The sequence below is a fragment of the Felis catus genome, chromosome C1 (assembly GCF_018350175.1).
Source record: "Felis catus isolate Fca126 chromosome C1, F.catus_Fca126_mat1.0, whole genome shotgun sequence".
Lineage (NCBI taxonomy): Eukaryota > Metazoa > Chordata > Mammalia > Carnivora > Felidae > Felis > Felis catus.
In genome coordinates this window covers 142263932-142286668 of record NC_058375.1, presented here as the reverse complement: position 1 = coordinate 142286668, position 22737 = coordinate 142263932, and the positions used below count along the sequence as shown (strand labels likewise).

Sequence of the window (22737 nt, the reverse complement as noted above, 5' to 3'; positions counted from 1 at the left end):
GCTTGAAGTCACACAGCATCACTTCTGCTATATTCTTTTGGTTAAAAGTGAGTCACAGGACCAGCTCAGATTCACATGGAATCAGGGAAGGGAGGAGACTATACAGACACCATCTTTGGAAATGAGCTTCTTCCACATACTATCTTTGGAATAGTTTTTAGATAGCATAGAACTAGATAGGCCCTAAGAGCGCCTGCTAAATAAAATGTGAAGAGAATGGAAGAAGACAGCTTTGGGAAACATGAATGTTTTTGAAGGAAGACCCAAGGAAGAGGAATCTGTGGTAAAAAATCTATATATATCGAGAGAGTGGAAGAGAACTTGGAGAAAGTGGTGTCATAGAAGCCAAGGGAGAGGGAGTCGCTGCCACCATAGCCATACGTCGTTAGATTTGGTTAGAACAAATTCTAACCTTAGAATTTGGTTAGATTGGGTGTTAGAACAATTCTGTGGTCTAAATGTGCTCAGTTTACGGTTATCTATGATGGGACCTGGCCTTCTGCTACCAGATTTAAAGGCTGACCTTTTTTTCTAATTTACCCCACCCCACTATGTACCCAGTTGATGCCTAAAATTCACAGTTAGAACTTAAATGGCCTATTTTTGTTTTTAATTAATAAATGATTAATGTTTTTTTTTTTAATTTCAGAGCACAAAGTTATCATTGTTGGGCTGGATAATGCAGGGAAAACTACCATTCTTTACCAGTTGTAAGTATTAACTAGTTTAAAATTTTTATTTTATCATTCATAATTATTTTTTCTGCCTGGGTAATATTTGATTAGCAAAAGCAATAAAAAGTTATATGGAACCTAAAATATTCTGTAAGAAGTCAGGTTGACTCTAAACCAGGAGCCAGATTTAAGCAACTGTTGTAGGACAGCTAGAAATTTATATGATGTAGAGCATGTTGTTCAGTATTTTTACTTATAGAAAGTAGAGAAATATTGTTTATATAGTTTCTGGGATTCAATCTAGAGTATTCCGGATCATCCACTACCTAGTTCCATCCCTGTTTAAACCCTTACCTCACTCCTTTTTTTTTTTTTCTAGAAAAAGAGGGCACAAGTGAGTGAAGGACAGAGACAGAGAAGTGGCGTTCACCTGAGGCGGGGCTGGTGTTCACCTGAAGTGGAGCTCATGCTCCCCCCAAAGCAGGGCATGTGCTTACCCGGTGTGAGACTCAAGCTCATGATCTATGAGATCATGACCTGAGCCAAAGTCAGATGCTTAAGGACTGAGCCACCCAGATGCCCCAACCCTTACCTTACTCTTCTGAGCTAGTGGGAAAGGGCCATTTGGATATAAAATATGAAAACTCATGCTGATTTATCCTTTGATTGCAAAATGCTCAAACAATCTAGCTTCCCTGCTAATTGTAATATATTTGAACTTTTTTTTTTCTAGTTCTATGAATGAAGTTGTACATACATCACCTACAATTGGAAGTAATGTAGAAGAAATAGTGATTAATAATACACGTTTCTTAATGTGGGATATTGGTGGTCAAGAATCTCTTCGTTCTTCCTGGAACACTTACTATACTAACACAGAGGTAATGTTTCTTAATATACTAAAACTTCTAAGAACAGAATGCTTGGGAAATATCTTCTAGATGTGAACTCTTATAATTAATCTTTTTGAAATATCCCAATATGTTAATAAAAGTAGAATTTAAACATGATAGAATCTTTGATTCCCTGTTTCAGGGTCATTGTTCTGTATATCCACTCTCATTGAACCTGTCTATAGGGAGAAATGGAATGAAGGGGTGATTGATTAGTCTGATTATGTATGGATCCCAGAACTCATCTTAAATAGTTGTTTTTACAGTAAGTTCAATCTCACACTTTGTCATTTTATTTCTCTCTCAGTATTTATTTTTGTCTGCATACAGAAAATCCTAGTTAAATGAGAGGGTTCTGGAGGCTTGAATCCTGGCCAGACCTTTACTATGTATGTTCTTTTATGCAGCACAATTGCACATGAAATAATTCTTCTTTTGGTTATAAAGCAATTTGGACATAAATCATATGTTTTTATTTATATGTTATTTCCCAAGAGGCAATTCAGACCTATGACATTTGAGACCTTTATTGTATAGACCTTGTAAATTGAAAGTTCAATTTATTGTGACAGTTGTTTTTGTAGTACTGATTATAAAACTCCAAATGTATATAAAGATGTATATTGTATCATTAAGACACTATTAATTGTCTCTAATGACCTGATCCCCTAACACTTTGCTAAGCATTTGATCATGTATTTTGGAGAAGGAAAGGTATATATGGTTAGTATTTCTGTGTATAATGCTGCAAGTATCAAAGTTATGACAACATCTTAAAAATTAATGGTTTTATTAAAATGCCTTAGAATAGGATGGGTCTTAGGTGAGTGTCAAGTGAAAGAAGAGGTAAAGTAGCAGTTCTCTTAGCCATCTGCCATATGGTTAATGACATCTGATAAATAGAAAAGACTCTGAAAATTAACAGTGGTTTATCTGGAAATGGAAAGCTGGTTTTAAAAAATCCATAGTGCTTGTTCTTTATAAGCAGAGTTAACCTGGGCATCACCAGTGCCATCATAAAGTGACTGTTTCGGGTTCTGCTTCCATGGTGGTTCTTGGTACTCGTGCAGGTGAAGAAGAGGTACAGTGTAGCTCAGTCCTCCTTGGCTCCTTCACAGGTCTCACTACATCTTCTGACCCTAGTCTCATCATTAGTTCAAGAAAGAGTTGTGCTTGCAGGCAGACAGCAGGTACCATTTACATAAACAAGAGAAGCATGGATTTCAATAGATGTATTCTTTCCTTTGTTGATTTTTAAAAGTTGATTTAACTGTCACATTACTCCCGTATCATGCCCTTTTAGAGTTTCAGATCGATATTAATAAATAATATCTGTAGAAATATCTAAAATCTAGGATTATAATGTATTCTTTTTCATATTTTTTCTCAGTAAGATTTTTTTTATTAAAGTCTAATTAGCGTACATTATATTAGCTTCACTGTATTTTTTTCATATTGACTGTAGTGCACGTAGTTGGATACAAGCTCATTACCATTCAAGACATTAATTTAGAAACAAACATGTATATTGGTTAGAATACTAACGGAGTAGTATTAATGGAGTAGAATATTAACGGAGTAGTAGAACTAACATTCTAATAGTGTTAGCATTGTATTCTTTTTTCTCTTATTTTCTCTTAAAAATGAGCAAATGATATTTGAATAGAAATGGATCAAACCTTCAGGCTTCACAATGTATATAGAAGGTATCTCTGGTTTTCCAGTAACACCATACCATGAGGCTCTAATTTCTTGGTATTTGTGGTCTGTAAATCAATTAAGTACTTTATAAATTTTATGAATATTGAATTGTGTAATCACTATTTTTTTGTAATTATTTTAGTTTGTAATTGTTGTTGTGGACAGTACAGACAGAGAAAGAATTTCTGTAACTAGAGAAGAACTCTATAAAATGTTAGCCCATGAGGTAAGTAGAATTCTGGCATTGTGTGTGTGTGTGTGTATATGTGTGTGTGTGTGAGAGATATTGCTATCACATTTGTTCTTTCTACTTTCTTGTTACGATATTACTTCAAATATTTATTTATTTGTTATTATTTTTTAAATAATATTACTTATTAATTTTTGTAAAACAGGTTTTTTAAGTAAGCTCTATGCCCAGTGTGGGGCTTGAATTCATGATCCTGAGATCAAGAATTACATGCTGTATTGACTAAACCAGCCAAGTGCCCGTACTTCAGATTTAAATACGGGCTTAAATCTGTTGGCCATTCTGCTTTATCAGTTTGACACTTCCCAAATTGGAAGTGTATCTGGAAACAACAGAAAGATTGTGGAGTCAGTTATAGATTTCTATTTCTTTTATCCTAGATTAATTTGGTCTAGAAGTTTTCCTGGGTGAAAAGACCTAAATTGGCTTTCATTTTGCCTTTTATAACAATAATTATATAGAAGGTTATCACTAGAAATGAGATTTTAAGGTCTCATGGACATTTAGTAAGGCTTGATTGTAACTTAGTTATCAGACTAATACTTAAATGTTGTCGCTCTTAGGTTTCTCTGATATTGTCCCTTTGAGTAAACAAACAAAACTACGTGACTAGCCACATTTTCTTAGTCTTTGAGAATTATTATAGGTAGCATGATTTAAAAATGAAATAAACTAAACAATATAGTTAATAATAATAAGTTATAAAATCATATAATATTTACTGTAGTAGCAGTTGATTTTTTTTGTGTGCCTTTTATTGCAGATATTACACTCTTTTTTTCATGTTTATTTATATTTGAGAGAGAGACAGAGTGCAAGTGGGGGAGATGGCAGGAGAGAGAGGGAGTCACAGAATCTGAAGCAGGCTCCAGGCTCTGAGCTGTCAGTACAGATCCTGATGCAGGGCTTGAATTCACAGACTGAGATCATGACCTGAGCTGAAGTTGACCGCTTAACCGACTGAGCCACCCAGGAACCCAACAGATACTACATTCTTAACTCATATTTATAGACAGAAATAGAAAAATTAATGTTTAGATTTGTATGTGTAACTGTTAATTTTAGTGGAATTTTAACAAAGCTTTAAAAAAGCTGGTGTATCTGTAAGGAAGTTTTATGTTAATTTTAATATTGATTTGATGATTTGCTTTTGAGATTTGCATTAGGAATTTTGGAATGTTTCTGGCATCTGGTCAAGATGTAAGGACACCTAATAAAGTGGTTGTATTAATTGAAGTTCTGTTTTCCATGTGGTGATCACGCCCACCAAAGATGCACCTTCTCCTGTCTTGGATTCATTCTGGCAGCTTTGTGAAACCCCTTGGGTTTTTAAAAAAGATAATACCTGTTGCTATTCATGCATTTAACGAGTTTTGATTCTAGTTTGGGAAACAAAAAATAAACTATAAAAAAGGTAGAAAACTAAGGATTTTCTTTTTTTTTTAATTTTCCTTTTGTATTTTACACCAAGGAGTTATTGTTGTTTGAAGATTTAGGAAAAAGAAAAAGAAGACACAAATGTATTTGTATCTTGAGTATGTTTTTTATACTCTTAACAGATAGTCTTCTTCTTTGATCCTTGTTCTAATTGGCCAATATATAGCAGGATCAAAGAGCTCAGTCGTAGGACTCAAAGTCATTGAATTTTACTAGCTGGGGACATTAAATTGAGCTGGTCACTTCCTCTCTTGTGGATGTTACTCATCTGTAATGGATGAGTACAGTGAGGTCCTGAAAATTTATTTGACTTGACCAGATTTTTAAGAGCCAGGATTTCAACTTAAATATTCTCATTATTCAGACTCTTTGCTAAGAAGAAAAGAAAAAAAGACAGAAATAAGGCCTAGTTGGAAAGTGAAAGAGACTGAATGGGGAGAGTGCCAGAGAAGAAAGGAATTACAGATGAAGTTGGGAGCTGGATTAAACCAATTAATAGGGTCAGAAAGAGCCAAATAGGCAGAAATCTGAAAAGGGGCAAATGGATCAAAGAATGAGAATGTGTGAGTGAAAGACAGATTTTGACATGGGGTTAGTCAGATGTTTCTTATATATCATAGCAACCAACAAAATCTTTTTACCATCACTAATGATGCTTTATCTGTATTACTGAATACAAAACCATAAAACTATAAAATGATTTTAAATATTTCCGAAAGCTTCATCTTAAATGAAGTGCAAAACTTTGAAGATCATGAATTTTAAAATCATTCCAAACACAAAAGGGTAGATGACGTTTTATTTGGAGTAACTCAACTTCTAGGAATTATCTTTGCAAATGAAGCTTGGAGAAACATATTGACAACTGCATAAGGCATATGGAAGATGCTAAATAAATATGTCTTGCGTGTGCTGCAATTATTCATCTTTTTCACTAAATGAAAAAATATTTTTAGACTCTTAGCAACAATCTGTAACAGGTAGCAGAAAGTTTTTCAAAGTTTAAAATGGCTAATAGATAAAAATCACCACTGTTCACCTTGTACTTTGACCTCTTGCTAAGTCCAGTTGATGAACAGCCTTAATCCAATATATCTCTTTTCTGTTAGCATAATGTATAATTGATCCTGAAGTTATTTAATAAAAAAAGTAAAGGAAGATTTTCTTCTCTTGCTAAATACTGCTTAAAAATAGGGAAAATAGCTGTTTGTTTGTTTTTTTAAAACAAGAAACCTGGGACACCTGGGTGGTTCAGTCATTTAAGATTCCTGGTTTCAGCTCAGGTCATAACCTCACAGTTCATGGGTTCAAGCCCTGCTTCGGGCTCTGCACTGTCAGTGCAGGGCCTGCTTGGGAATCTCTCTCCCTCTCTCTCTACCTGTCCCCACTTGCTTGTGCACACATGCACATGCACTCTCTCTCAAATTAATAAACTTAAAAAAATGAAAAAGAAATAAGAACCCCAAATAAAAAAACTTGAACCTATGAGATCTAGAAAAATTATATTCAATATGGGTTTTACTTTGAAATCTTTCAATAGAATGGCTTTATTTTTTGTTCTTCAATTTTTAGTCCAGGGGCTTCTTCGAATAATTTCATCACTAAGAGTGATGAGTATAGATTATATACAAATAATATAGCATAAACTATGTGTTTCAACTTGTGCCAGGTATTTCTAATGTCAGAAATGTGCTCTTTAAACATGCCAGCATTAGCAATCCTGACCTATATAAGATTTCAGCATATACTAGTAAGAGGTATTGAAACCTGGGAGATAGGAAGATAAGGATTACATTCCATGGAAAGTCCATCTACTCAGTGATCCAGCCACATATCAACTATTGATAAGTATGCTATTTTCCATTTAGGGTAGGAGAAAAAGTACTTGATCCTTGATAATGAATATAATAGATATCCTGGTTATAGCCCATCCCTTCAACTTTTTGCCTTGTTTATAAGACAGGTGAACTGAACATAGGTGAAATAAATTGAACATAAAATCTTAAAACTTAACATTCTAGAGTATCCTTTTCTGACCCTGTTTTTCAGGTAACTGTCATTAACCATGGTAGCATAGCTGCCATCCTGGAGAGGGCGCTGTAGCTAAAAGTCTGTCTTGATTGTTGTATAAAACATTTTGCATGACTCCTTTTAACAAATAAGAAATTTACTATTTATATTTTTTATTGACATCAGAAATAAAATCGTATAAATTGTTGAAACTATGTTCTCATAAGAGTAAAATAATGTGGAGCAATGTCAATTTGTATCTACTAAAGACTTTCTTATTTCAGACACAGATACACATGATTGAAATAAAAATATCCTATAAAGATGTCATTCTGCACAGTTGAGAAAACTTGCAAGCACAGCACCAAAACCTTAGTTTTCTCAGTATCTCTCCATATATGTGTGTGTGTGTGTGTGTGCGCGCGCGTGTGCGCGTGTATCTATACACACACATATATATGAGTGCATCTATCATGGGTTCTTAATCTAGGAACCATGAATGGACTTTAGAGTATCTATTAACACCCTAAAATTACATATAAACTTTTTTTTGCATATATACATATATACATTTTTATGAGGAAAAGGTCCATGACTTTCAGCAGATTATCAAAGAAGTTTCCGTCTTTAAAAATGGGAGAGGGGAGGGTAGGATAGAGCAAAAGGCGATGACTAACCATTGGCCTGCTTTGTGAATAAAACATTAGACCAGTCAGTTTGGGGTATGCACAAAGATAAAGGTGATCCACGTTTTCAGGACAGTAAGCGAACTAACATTTACTGAACTGTTACCTGAAGCCAGGTACTGAACTGAGTGTTTTTCATGTAGTAGTTCATTCATTCAAACTATATCCGCAGGAGGTAGGTGATAGTCTCAGAATTTTATAGATGAGGTGCAGCAGGTATAGTGGGAAGATCTCAGCTCAAACCTGGTTCTGTCATTGAGTAGCTGTATAACCTTGTATGAGTTACTTACTGCTGAGTTTTAGTTTCCTTATCTATAAAATGGGAATAGTAAGACCTACCTTGCAGGAATCCTGTGAGTATTAAAAGAGATTTTATTTGGAAAATGGTTAACATAATGGGTGTCTTGCTCAGATTAGATACTCAATAAATGTTATGAAGAACAAATTCAGTAAGATTAAAGAATTTGCTTCAGAGGCAGAACATAGAAGTGGTAGAACTTACTGTCTAATTGGGAAATTTGTTAAGTTTAATGCCAGTCCAAAATGGCCGTATTGAATATTCAAATCTAAGGAATCTACATGGACAAAGAGGAGCTAGGTCTCAGAAGAATAGGATTGGTTTAGGATAGCACTTCTCAACTGAGAATTAAGCTCTAAGGCCCTAAGGCGTACATAGTGTGTTTCCTAGGCACCTAGAAGATACTAGCTTTAGGTATGGGTACCTAAAGAATAGATAGGGGTAAAATTTTGAAAAGTTCTTGAGTGCCAGGCTAAAGAGTAGCTCTTGGCCATGGAAACCTAGTTTTGGATTAGGGGAAGGGGTAAATATGTATTTGAAGTCATGACTATTGTTAAATATAGCAATTGGGACCATAAAAAATGTAATTTAGGGCTATAAGAAATACGTAAATCCATACAAATACAGATGTGTTTATTTAAAATGTGCTTAGTTTTAAGTTTGCCATCTATCAGCATCAGAGCCATGAGATGCTTTTATGTCAGGTAGTCGAATTCTAGGTTAAAAGATTGTCAAAAGTATTTGTTTAAGTTGGAAAATCTGTGAATAAAAATGCACTGGCCTTTTTACAGTTTTATTTGCTTTTATAGGACCTAAGAAAAGCTGGATTGCTGATTTTTGCTAATAAACAAGATGTTAAAGAATGCATGACTGTAGCAGAAATCTCCCAGTTTTTGAAATTAACTTCTATTAAAGATCACCAGTGGCATATCCAAGCATGCTGTGCTCTTACTGGCGAGGGGTAAGAGGTCTTTTAGAAAACATGTATTTAGTTTACAAACATGTATTTTTTCTTAAAGTCAATAAATATTTAGGCTACCATGTATAAAACAACGTAAGGGATAATCTATATCTATAATTAGAGTTTTACCTTGGTTCTATAAATAAAACCTGTAACATACACGTAATACATATGAACATACTGAACAAATCCATGTGAACGTGTAGGTGATAGAGTTGCTGTAGGGATTCAGGGAAATGGAAGTGTGAAGGAGAGCTCGACAAGTCAGGAAACTGTTCGTGCACTGATGGTGGGATTTAACACTGTAGCAAGTCTGTGTCTCCAGTGCTTTTCATAGGGTGTATCATGTATCAGGTGTATCATTTATTCCTCGTAATAATCTGGTGGACCAAGTGTCTTTAGTTTGCATTTTATCCATAAAGAAGCTGAACTAGAAAAGGGTTCAAATGTAAGACTAATTTGGGAATACTCATTTTGCTACCATTTTGCCACTCATTTTGTCAAGAGGAGGTCGCTGCACGTAAAAAAAAAAAAAAAAAAAGTTAGAATTGGAGAGAGTGTGTCCCTGGTTTGGGAAGGAAAGGTAGGTGCCTACAGTAGAATTTTGCCCTAGTCTAATGCCCAGACCTGAAAGGATTTCAAGAAAGATGTGGTTGTCAGCATTGCCAAATGTAAGGTCAAGGATCAGGAGGATGGAGAGAATGCTGTTAGGAGAGATGGAATAAAGGAGGTTAGAAATAGGATAAAGAGCTAGAAAGATGAGCAAATTAAGATTTTTGGTGTAGTTTTTCCAAAATATGGTGGATCTGTATATATTTAAAAGCAGTGAAAAATAAATTGGAGATGAAGATTCTAATTAGAGGTCTTACATTTGAAGTTGAGGATCTTCAGGTACTTGGAAAGGGCAGAAGCTCGGGGCAGAGATAAGATAGCTTCAGTAATCCATTATATTGGTTCACCCTTCACCCTGGTCTTGTGAGGAAGAGAATTTCTCTCACTTCAGCTAACTCATCTGTGTCTGCCTCAAGCTTCTGCTCTTAACCTAACATCAGAAGAACCTCAACCCCAAATTTAAGACCTCTATTTAGAATCCCTCATGTATCTATTTAAAAGCAGAGAAAAAACGAATTAAATGGAGCTGAAGCTGAATCTTAGTGAACTAGAAGGCAGTATTACCTGATGACAGACATTTGATAGAGCATAATTAGAACCTTAAGAAAGCAAATATGTGCATTTTAAAAAGTCACAAATAATACCAATTGTCCACATCCTCATTTAGGTAAAAAAAAATACCTTATCCATTGCATATTTCTTTGTCAAATAATTTAATACATGTTAAGATACATTTATAGTTATAGATATATCTTTATACATTGTCTTTGTCTACCAAAGGTCTCTTTAAGCAAAAGCACTGATTTTAATAAATTTGACAGCAAAGAAGATCATCTAGAATTGGTAGATGATTGACTTACATACTTTGAGTAATTGTGTGGAAAATACATCATTAGTTAGGATGGATATGAACCCTGGCAATTTCATTCTTAAAAGAGGAAATCAATGAATGATCATATATCTTTTCAATTTTTGGGTTTATGGGGGCTTCCCTTTGCAGTAGTTATCAAGTGGAAATGTTTGGTTTGGGTGAAAATGTTTCCCTTCTGCAGTCTAGCCACCTTGATCTAAATTCTTGGTTTTAGTATTGGTTGGCATTTTGACCCCCACCTCTTCCATTTACTAGCATCTTTTAAGCCTGGATTCCCTCTTGTAGTATGGGAAGGGTTCTGGTCTCAACATTGTAAAGATTAAGATAATGGATATTAAATGCTTAGCATGGTTTCTAGTTTGCTATTAGGTAACTTCTGTTCATTTAACAGTTTGGAGTTAATCTGTTTGCTTATTTTTTGTACCATTTCCTGTTAGTAGTTTAAAAGTAAGGAATCTGGTAACAGGAGGGAAAGTATGGGCCAACACTGAAATAACCATTTTTTTTTAACCTCATTGTGATTTCTTCTTTTTTTTCTTCTTTTATAATATTAGATTCATACTTCCACAAAAAATCTGGGTTGTGGTGTTTTTCAATTAAGTGCGATAGCATGGTTTCTCATACCCATCAAACTTCCTCATAGATAATTATATAACAGTCTTTAACAGTCTTCTTGTTATAATATAATTTTACTCTTGGTAAACATTTAGTTTGTTTTATCATAGTGAACATTTCTTTCTGTATTTTGCATTGCGTTCAATTACACCTTATTCAGTAGTAACTAGTATTAGTGATGAGAGACTTTATTTCCTTCAAATTTTTTAAATATACAGATGTAATATACATATTACAAATATACTTTGTTTTAGCAGCTCAGCTACATATTTAGTTTAGTATCCTGCCACTTTTACCTCATTTATATCGTGAGCATTTTATCATACTGTAATATAGTCTTCGAAAGGAAGTTTTTAATATTTCATCATATGAATGTTCTATAATTTAATTTTCTCTATTTCTAAGTAGTTAAATTTCACCTTTACCCATTAAAAATGCTTTGAACAGTCTTATACATCAACCTGTCCTTGTGTCTGATGGTTTTTTTAGAATATATTTCTAGAAGTAGAAAAAAGGTAGAGTATTGATATTTTAAATATTTCTGATACACATTGCTAAATTATTTTCTGTGGATATTCATTGTATAATTACTCAGCTCCTTTTATGTGTCAGACAGTATCCTAGGCACTAGAGACAAAAAAGAACCAAAAACATGGATGTGTGTATGAGAGTATGGCTTCACCACAGTAACACCAACATTGGGTATTAATGATTTTTTTAATCGTTGTTGTTTAGGTAAATGAAAAATGGTATCTTCTTTTAGTTTGTTGTTCATAGTTTTTTAGTTGAATTTAATCAAGTGATTTTTATATTCTTTATAGATTATGCCAAGGACTTGAATGGATGATGTCACGACTTAAGATTAGATGATCTCTACTGACCTCTTCTCATAGACTTTGTATAAACGAAGTGCTGGACTTTATCTGAAAGCTGCAAAAATTAATGGTTTAGATATATTTATAATAAACTGATTTAAACTTTTTCTATAAGAAGAATAATTAAGACCACTTATTTGAGAACAAAGATGAAGTCTCATTTTCCAATCTGCTTTCTCATTAGTCCCTTCCAAAGCAAGGTCTTTAAAGCTGTGATTGCCATTTTTCTCATAATGAATCCTCTCAGGACATTGTGTAGCCTGTGGTAAGTACAAAGGGAGAAGGAGACATTTCTAACTTTAAGAGCTTTATTGTCAGTATAGGCCTCCCTAGTTGAATGTTGTTCTCTTCTTGTTCCATTAAGTCAGAATACAAATCAGCACAGATATTCAGTTTCCAATATTTTAAAATGTAAGGTTACTTATGAAAAGTATTTTGCATAAGGTTGTGTATCTATTGTGTATATACCTCAAGTTCAAGTTTATGGCTTTGATTTATGTTCTGAAGAAAAGCAAATAACACAAAAGGTAATACTATCCTTAGTTATAAACGTAATGAGATGAGTACTGGCAGTGGTGTTAAGTGCCATTTTGTGCTTTCCCCTGTGTTCTCTGTATTGTACTAACTAACCCCCAAAATCATTGAACTGCTCTGAAAAAAAAAAGAAAGAACGAACGAAAAAGAAAGAAAAGGAGAAAGCTCGACATTTTGTACCTATTTTTTTGTTGTTCAAATTACATACGTGAAAACATGTAATCTGAGTGGAGTATCTACAAATTTTTGGCTTAGTGTTACGAATGGACAGAATTTCACATTGAGCAATCCTTGTTCCCTTTGTTGGATCTATGCCATCTGAATTACTGAGAAAAATGTTAATCCATTAATCAGTCAATCATTAATTATTAAAATTATCAAGTGATTTTTTTCCCGCATTAATTGGAAGCTATTGTGTAAAATATGCCTACCCAGAGAAGTATCATCCTATAAATATTACAAAATAATTTACCTAGAGTCTTCTTAGGTATTGAATTATACAAGCATTTAGAGTGAGTTTGAGATGAAAAGTACTTATTTTCTAAGCAACAAAGGTTATTTCTTAATTTGAAAATTTCTTATTTCTGGAGTTGGGATACTTTTGAGATTTTTTTGTTTCTACACTTTTTTCTTTTTCACTTCTTACTAACCAACATGAATGCATCGACAGCTATAAAACACAATTTTTTTAATGCTTTTAAGAGTTTGGTTTAAAAAGTCGATCAACACATGATAAATTATTTTTACAAAGAAGTAACTTGGCCCCAAATATCTTATGTTTGGTTAGGGTGTTTTGTTTTTCACTGAAAATGGAAAGATATGAAGGTTGAAGGTATTTTTATTGTAATTGTAAACAGACTTATCCTAAATGTGTTCACACATAGTTTTGGGTACTCTCTTTGTGTATGTTTCATGCCCTGAAAATCTGAAGGCTGATCCAAAGTGGCATGTTTTAGAATATTCAAGAAGAGAAGTAACTACCTTGAATATGAGCCTTTTGGATTTCACGCAGATTTTGATGAGGAGTAATAGTATATACTACAAGCATTGACAAAACTTTGAAAGTTTCTTTCTGTAAAATATAATATACTCAGTAGCTAAATCCAAGTCAGGCATGGGAGATCAGTGTTTAACAGTGGATGTTTTGCGTTTTATATTTATATTATAATGTTCATAATGCAAGTATAACATTTTAATATTTGTCAACTTGCTTTTGCAAAAGTAAATTCTAAATTACTAAGCTTTATTTGTTCATATGTTCTCATACTTTTCAAATCACTATTAGGAATCACTTGTTTTATATTAAAAACTCCCTTAAAAACCCAGGTCCATTTTGCAGATGTTGCATTTTCATCTGAGATAAATATTCTGTAAAGTAGTCCAGCAAATCTACATCTTTTACCCTATTTATCTTTTAATTTGAATTTTCATGGTTTAGTCTTGTGGGTTACTGCCATGTGAATTCAGCAGTATACCAGCACATTCCCTTGTCGACAAGCTGTTGGCTAAAATTTATTCTTAATTGGATGTTTAAAGCATGCACTGCATTGTTACAGTTGGTTTAGTGTAGTAGGTTATTGACATGGCATCATGGGAATGCATGAAGTCTTATACCACATTTATGAGACATTATTTTTTGTGACATTCTACCTTTCTAGGCCAAGCATTAGAAATAAGGTTGTACCTGTATGCTTGTACATAAAACCAAAATTACAATGAGGAAAAAATTTTAATTCATGTATAAATATACATCAAGATAATTTTAACAGTATTCTTTCCAAATATGATGACGAGCCTTATGAATAGTTATATTGGCAATTTATATGTAGTTTAAGTAGAATTAAGTGAAGGGCAATGCTTTTGGTTTTTAATATGCTACTTTTGGGGGTAAACAATCATCTTATTTAGAGTCATTGTGCTTACCTCTGAAAAGAACAAAGCCTCATACCCCTGTACATGTGGCTGGATTAAATATCCCGTGTTTGATATTAATTTTGAAAGTCATACACTTATTCTTGATATCTTGATAAAAGTAACCATATGCTATAAGCATTTAAATGTGTTTAATTTTGTGATAATAGCATTTATAAAGTATATCTTACACATTATATTGAGGAGTCTCGTTTGAAAATTTTCAGTTCTTTCTAACTTCTTTGGCTCTCATGATGGGCAAAGAATATAGTGAAGGCAGGTGGTTTGGGGGACAGGGGGAAGTGGGTATGGAATATGACATTTTGCCTTAAGAATAAAGTGCTTTAGCACTGCTGCTTGGCATTTTTAATGCAGATAGTTAAAGTGATTTTAGAAGTGTGGCATGAGATGGAAGAGTGTTGTTTCTGGCCTTTACGAAGTGCCTAGTAGGTAGTTAACAGAAAATACAGGGAGCTTGAGGAAAGGCAGGAAGTCCCTGAGATGTTCTTTTCTTTATTGTCTGAGTGTATAGAATTAAGATGCCTGGAAATGGGATTTTATTGTCCTCTCTCATAGGCACTTTACATTTCTTGCTGTGACTACAGCAACCACATACAGTACAGACAACCTCAAAATCTGTTTATATTAATGTAAATAGAAAACCTATAGACAGCTTTCTAGTTTTCTCTGCAGGCATTTTTGGGAATATATCTGTAATGTGTTCTACTTTGTATATAGAGGATAGCAGCACATCCCAGATTATCCTGTGGACTTTGGGGTCATCTTCTCTCAATTGCCCAGTTGTATCTTGGCATCAGTCCCTCTTTCAAGGCTGGGTAGAGGCAAGGTTTCTTTGCATGACTTAGTAACCCCTCCCAGATGTCCAAATGTACTCTAAAACTTCCTGCTTCAGGATCAGCTTTCTCATAGCTCAGCCATCCCTTGCTCTCCTGTATCTTCATTCACAATCAGCGAAGGTATGTTACTCAGTCTTGGAGGTATTCTGAACTTTGCCTTACAGCCGTTGTTCCCCAAACCACCAGTTTCTAAGTAGGTTCTCTAGTTTTTGGCTGTGTCCCCACTACTGGGTTTATGTATTGATTTGTACTTTGCTCATTAAGAGTGTATTGTCAGGGTTGTGGGGTATATCAGAAGATTGGCTTGCTGTATATACAGCAAATAAAAGCCAGTAGTAAAATCCTTCATACTGTATTTAACATTTTAATGTTTCTTAATTTTAGCTTCATATGCTGAAAAGCAGATTCAGAAAGATAACAGAACTACCTAGACTTTGCCAGCTCCTTAAGCTGCTAGTTACGCACGGAAGGGATTACATTATGTGCATGTTGTCTTCCCATTACCAAAAATCGATTACATTTTGGAGGATACCCATAAAACTATTTGAGTTAGAAAAAGATGCCAAACCATATGTATATGCAGTATTTACCCTGAAGATATCCTTAAAACCATAGCTCACATTCTGTTTTTTTCCTCATGTTTACTTAAAGAACACAGATAAACATTAGATGTCTAAAAGAATTAGTAATGAGAAGCCTATCTTTACAAAATAAACCTGTTGAAGTGGACTTTAGAAGATATCAAAATCATCAACCATAATATGTTGATTCTGTATAGATATAGACACAGTATAAAAAATACTAATTTAAAGTTCTACCTATATAAAAGTAGAACTTGTATATCATGCTTCCTCAAAGAATATATGAGTTTTAAGACCATATCGGTGAAGTAAAGGAAGGAGAGTTTTAAAACTTTCGATGCTAAAAAATGGCTGTTTCTATTAAATCCTAAAATGGTGTGTGGAATTGTGAAGAAATTATAACAGGATACAGTTGGGTTGCTTATGCAATTTTTTAAATCAATTGTTTAATTGTTGTTGTATTGTTCTAAAAATTAAAGTTTATGGTCTTGCCTATTAGATATCCTGTTTTTTGAAAGAAGATGCCCATAGTCTGTACCCAAGAAGTGCCTAAAATTGATTTGTGTGGGTTTTTAAGTCCGTCTAATAAATTATATGTGTTTTCTATGGTATTATATGTTTGGAGTACTGATGGCACAGCCCTGAGGATTTCTGAGTCACAATTTGTGCTTTATTTGAGGGGAAAAAAACAAAACAAAAAACTAGATAACAAACCATAGTTTAGGAAACATGAGCAAAACCATTTCTTCTCATTCCTAATAAAACCACGCCATTGCCTTTTAGTTACTGCAGAGGCTAGAAAACTGAACTGTTTCTTTTTTTTTTTTTTTAATAGTTTTCACACAGAAGATTGTATTGTGTATTTTAAAACCTGAGTAAAAGTTTATTGCTTGTATAAGAGTATCCTCTTAATTCTCCTCATACTTAGTGGTTAGTAATTTTGATTTTATCATTTAGATCTTGATGCATTTTGTTGCTCAAGACAAATCCTTCCTCTTTGTTTAGATTCTACTTACAAACTAAAATATTTGATAGACTATTATGTTTTCATATTTCCTTCCTACCTCCCTCCTTTCCCTTCCTTTCTCTCTCCTTTCCTTCCTTTCTTTTTTTTTTTGACCATAGAGTGGGACTATAAATTCTGGGGGCAGAGACTTGACGGTATTTTCAGTGATTTACAACCACATTGTGTTTATATTTTAAATCATCTTGCATGGAAAAGTGAAATGTGTACATGACTTTAAATAATTGTATACTACTCTCTTCTCCAAAACTTCTTACATTGGTGATATACAGAATTCCTCTAATTATTTTTGCTTAAAGTAGCCATTTAGATTGGAGTAGACTTTTCTTATATTGTCCCTCTGTGGTTTTTTGAGAGGAGGTAATACCTGCAGAGCACTTTTAAAGATATTTTCTGGGTTAATTGTCAAGGTAACACATTGAGGAGGAAGCTATAATTACATCTAAGAAGGGCTCTTTTGGTTGCTAGAGATGAGAAAAACATATACTAATTTTAATTGGTGCTTAAAATACATTTTACTAACAGTATTGATTTTAAAGATGACACATTTCTTATAGTCTTCTTTGTTTATTGTATTTTCCTAGAGAAGCCTAGATGAAGATATGTTGTAAGTAGTCTATCTACCCCTCCCAAATTGAGCTCTATGTTTATTGACGTACTTGAAGCCACATTTAATACAACAAAGAAATTAGGAAACCTTTTGAAAGTTTTTAGGTTTGTTGTATTGGAATTTCTAATATGATAAAAGGTTTTAACTCAAGCTTTGCATGCATGAAGAGACAAAAAAATCTGTCTTATCTCTTTATCTTTTTTTGAACTTGCATTTCTCTGAATCCTAAGAAAATTTTGCACTCAAGGAATATTCCAAAAAGTAAGGATCTTTGAGCATGTGGGTGCTTTGTAGTTCATCACTGCTGATGTGTGTTAGAAAACTAGGGAAATCATGCTTCAGGGCCTTCTTGACAAGAAAACTTCATGGTGGCTGGAGGATATTTATGTTTTTGCAGAGGCTGGGAGGGAGTGGCAGACTGGAGTAGAGACCCCTCAATTGGTAAATCAGTCTGATCAGCTGCTTCGCAGATGTGTTACTTCAGTTTACTTACAACAGTGTTCTTATGTCCATAACTCACTAAACTGTCAAGCTCCAGAAATGTAAGGCATTGGTCAGGTGACCAGTGGTAGGGCCTTGTTTATTAAGAAATAAAGGAATCGTGTTAAGGTATGTTTGGGGGGAAATGACAAATAAGGTTTTACTTGTGAATTTCCATGTTTAATATGTATATTAACTTTTTTTTTAAGTTGCATGTTAACCTGGGATGAAGTGTTGCCTCTGCTTTATGCTTTGAGTAAAAAGGAAAAAAAAAAAAAAAAGATGGGTTAAATTGTTACTCTATTATGTACTATTACATATACCTTTTCTTTTAGAAGGGGTTAATTATAATTATTATTCACACATCTGTGTTGTCAGTGTTTTTATTCTGACTTATTCTCTGAATATGTTTAGATTTAGTGATGATAGCTTTACGTACTGGCCAGGGCTGGGATCTGCCAATGCAATTGAAAAGATATGATAGCTGCATTATGCAAATGATGAAAAGATTGTCCTAATCTTCTCTAAGGACTTATGGAACTTAGATAATAAATACAGAGCTTTCTATCTTTTTCATCTGGATATTTGAATTGGCCATGAATCAGGTAAATAGCGACCAGTTTATGTGACTAATTTGTCTTAAAATATGAGAAAAGTCCGGTCATTTAAAATGAGTATCATTAAAGTGAACATTCATGAGAATGTCTGATAGTAAACAAGAAAAATGAAGAAAAGAAGTTGGGGGTGAGGAGTTACTCCCATGCATATGCTTATTTGAAAATTGTGTGTCTCCCTCCACTGGAGTGTAAGCTCCAGGACAGCCAGTGACTATGAGTCTTTATGTTTACCAGTTGGTATCTCTCCGAACTGAGCACAGTGCTGAGCATGTAAGAGGTGTTTGATTTATATATGTTGACGAATTAATGAGTGAACTATTAATATTTTTGTGGGTTTTCCCTCCATAGATAGGTTTTTCTTACCTATGTAATTATAACATACTGCTTGATTTAATTCTTAGTTCTTATTTAATTCCGCCTTATTTCAGACGGGATTGAAAGTGACTGTATGTTTTTCTCATTAGCTCTTGTGATAGAAATCAGATTTATTTCCTTAAAAATGATGTTCCTAAAAACATCATGCAGTGTAATAAGTATATACAAATTTTATTTATTTGAAACGTGTATGGATTGACAGCTAGGCATGTCAGGAATATACCAGAGTTTATTGTAAGCATCTGCAGACATTGAAATGGTAAATGGTGCAACAGCTCTTTTGGAAAAAAATCTCTATCATCTTCCTGATCTTTATGCCCTTTTTTTTCGTTTTTACATCTGGAGTATCCCCCTTTTGCTACTAAATAACCTTTGTCCCATGAAAGAATGAAACTTTCACAACATAAAATAGCCTCTGACATTCCTGTGAACTGGTTTCTTATGACTGGTACCAACGTTTTGTGATTCTGGGACTTTGACTTGCTTAAATGACCAGTTATTCACATCACTACATGCCTTACATTTTAGCAAATCATTCTATATCAACATGGATGAAATCTTTTTGAAACAGTTACAATGTTTGGATGCTTCTAGGTTTAGGATTCCCAAATAACATTCTGCTGTATTTTCATTATTTTCTTGTACAAGGAACGTTGTGATGGACATATTCTACTGAAAGCTTGGTTCATAGTTAGGAGTATTTTTTTGTAGTTAGCAATATTCTTTTGGCTAGAATTTCAGAAGTGCAACTACTCGGATTAAATGATACGGGATTTCAGAGTGTCTATTCATATTTAATTAATATTGTGGGTTTTTAAAAACCTTTTCCACTTAAATAAAAGGATAAGCGTGTTGTCTTATTTTGAACTTAATTATTTATTGATACTATTTTTCTGTGTATTTCAATGTCTTATTCTTTCACTCTTTTCATTATTAGAATCCTAGTGTTTTTCTTATAAATCAGTCGAATCCTTTAATCATTATTTTTGCAGACTTCCCAGTTTGCCCCTTTAATTTTTATAATTATCTTTATAGTATATAAACATGTTTATTAATATAAAAAATTCACATAAGAAAACCAGGAAAGAGATATAATAAGCAAAAAGAACATTAAAATCATCCATTGTCCCACCATTCTAAGAAAATCAGTGTCAACACTTTGGGATGGACATGTATATATTTGAGTGTGTGTGTTGAACATAGAATTCTAAAATGCCCTGTAATTTTTCCACAATATACTATAGACATTTTTCACATATAAAAAATTATTTTAATGATGTATTTGCTGTTTGGGTCGTCCCAATTTATTTAACCAGTCTTCTGTTGATGTACATTAACTTGTTACTTATTTCTCACCATTAAAAACAATACTGCAATTAATACTTGAATTTAGTTTTCATTTAGTCTACAAGTCAAGAATCTGTGTCAAAGTGTATGGACTTTTTTTTTTTTTTTAATTTTTTTTTTCAACGTTTATTTATTTTTGGGACAGAGAGAGACAGAGCATGAACGGGGGAGGGGCAGAGAGAGAGGGAGACACAGAATCTGAAACAGACTCCAGGCTGTGAGCCATCAGCCCAGAGCCTGATGCGGGGCTCGAACTCACGGACCGCAAGATCGTGACCTTGCTGAAGTCGGACGCTTAACCGACTGCGCCACCCAGGCGCCCCAAAGTGTATGGACTTTTAAACGACATGACATATTTCCCAATTGTCTTCCCCAATGTATACATACATACATACAACCATATGTATGTATGTATGTATATATAGGTAACATACATATATGTGTAACATGCATAAATGTGTAACGTACATATATGTGTAACACACACACACACACACACACACACACATATATATATATATATATATATATATATATATATATATAAAATATTCTTCCAGCTGACCCTTTTATTTAACATTGGGTAAGAATACTGTCCAGTTTTATCATGTAGCATCAGACGACCTGTCTTCCTTCTTAGTGATGCTTTCCTGCCAGCATGTCAGTGTACAACTCTCAGCATTCAATGCTATTTCTTTTACTTTTTTGTTAAATGTTCTTTGTCTTACAGGAAGTTCATATTCAATTTAATAATTTGGACTATACTCTTTCCCAAGTGTGACTGAATTCCCATTTCATCATTCTTTCGTAGGAAAATTGCTTTTGATGAACAAGTTATTAAGTTGCAGGAACACATCTTTGTTTATTTCGAGTGATAACTTGTTTCATTTTTTTAAGTCTCAGCTGATCTCTGGGTAAAAAGTGATACCTCACCTGTATAGTTACATTTCTTTGGTTTATAACTGAGTTTGAATATCTTCATAGATTTTTGGTCATTTTATATAAAAGTTTGTGTCCTTTGTACATTTTGCTACTGGCTTTGCGAAAGTTCTTTTAAAGAAAATTAATCTTTTGCCATGTGTCAATCTTTTTACCTTTTTTATGGTATCTTAAGTTGTTCTCATAAAAGTTTAAAATTTTAGTTGAATATGTTAGACTTTGTGCCTCTTGTTCAAAATTTTTGTGTGGGTAAGATGGAAAATAACATAGCTAATGGTTGTAGGATATTTTTTATCTGTACTCTGAGTGGATAATAGTGACTATTCCTTACTCTCCCTTAATAAATGGTTTATAGTTAATGTGATAGGATCAGTAAAGAGGATTGACCTGAGTGTTCATAAGGTTTTGCCTTTTTATCAGATCCTACCTAAGCCCTACATTGAATACAGTTCAGATATAAAATAAGTGTTGGAAGTCCTGTGCTAATTCGTTCAAAAAATACATTGAAATGTCCATCTGTTAATGTCTGACATACTAAGGGATATATTAAATTATATGATGAAACGTACGATTAAAATGTTTTTTACAAAGGTTTTAATAACATGGGGAAATGATGATTGTGACATGTTAAGTGGGAAAACAAACTTTTAGATGTAGTATGACCTCAAAATAAGTATAGAAAAAAGAGGAAGAAAATATCTTATTACAAGTTGTTGTAAGGCAATAGCATTATGGTTGGTATTTTTCTAATTCTTTATGCTTTTGTGTATCCTAAATATTCTATATCAGGCATATTACATTGATAATTAGAAAGCAGTATTGGATCATTTTTTTTGTTTTTAGAATCATCTTGATGGCAAGGAATACAAAAATAGTTTTTAATTTATAAGTAAATGAGATGCTTGGGTTTTGTTTCTTTTTGTTCATCTAATATTACATTTGGGGACATTATGAAGAGAGATCAAGATAATTAATAAAAATTGATCAACTAATACAATACCAATTGCAGTCTCCATTGCAAAGTTGAATGATTTTGATAGAATTCTCATCAATTGTTGTGGATATAAAAAGATTAACTACTGGGGCACCTAGGTGGCTCAGTTGGTTAAGTGTCTGACTTCGGCTCAGGTCATGATCTTGCAGTTCATGGGTTCGAGTCCCGCTTCGGGCTCTGTGCTGACAGCTCAAAGCCTGGAGCCTGCTTCAGATTCGTGTCTCCCTCTCGCTCTCTGCCCCTTCCCTGCTTGTGGTCTGTCTCTCTCAGTCTCTCAAAAATAAATGAACATTTATTTTTTTTAAAGATTTAAAAATTTTTTTCTTTTAAAGATTAACTACTGTTTTAATTTATTATCTTGATATTTCACTGCTTTTGAAGGTTTCTTGAGCATAGATCATCTTTATTCAGATGGTGATTTTTAAAAGACACAAGCAAAATGCAATGAGAATTAGAAAAAAGTATTATTTCTAGTGGGGGATTCGAGAAGTTTTCGTTTAAGTGCGGTGGTATTGTAAACTAGACACTGGACTGGATCATAGCCTGGGTTGTAAGCATAGGCCTGCTATTCCGGTATGCATGACT

At 33.6% G+C, this 22737-nt stretch overlaps 1 protein-coding gene across 1 annotated transcript in view; it reads left to right on the top strand.

Moving 5' to 3' along the window:
- Positions 1-18245, top strand: part of ARL5A (ADP ribosylation factor like GTPase 5A) — a 29221-nt gene extending 10976 nt beyond the window's left edge. The window contains exons 2-6 of the mRNA XM_003990761.6: positions 650-710; positions 1408-1555; positions 3411-3494; positions 8759-8910; positions 11830-18245. Of these exons, the coding sequence (XP_003990810.1) occupies positions 650-710; positions 1408-1555; positions 3411-3494; positions 8759-8910; positions 11830-11878 (494 nt within the window). The 3' untranslated portion in view covers positions 11879-18245. The remainder of the gene's footprint in view (positions 1-649; positions 711-1407; positions 1556-3410; positions 3495-8758; positions 8911-11829) is intronic.
- The last annotated feature ends 4492 nt before the right edge of the window (positions 18246-22737 follow it).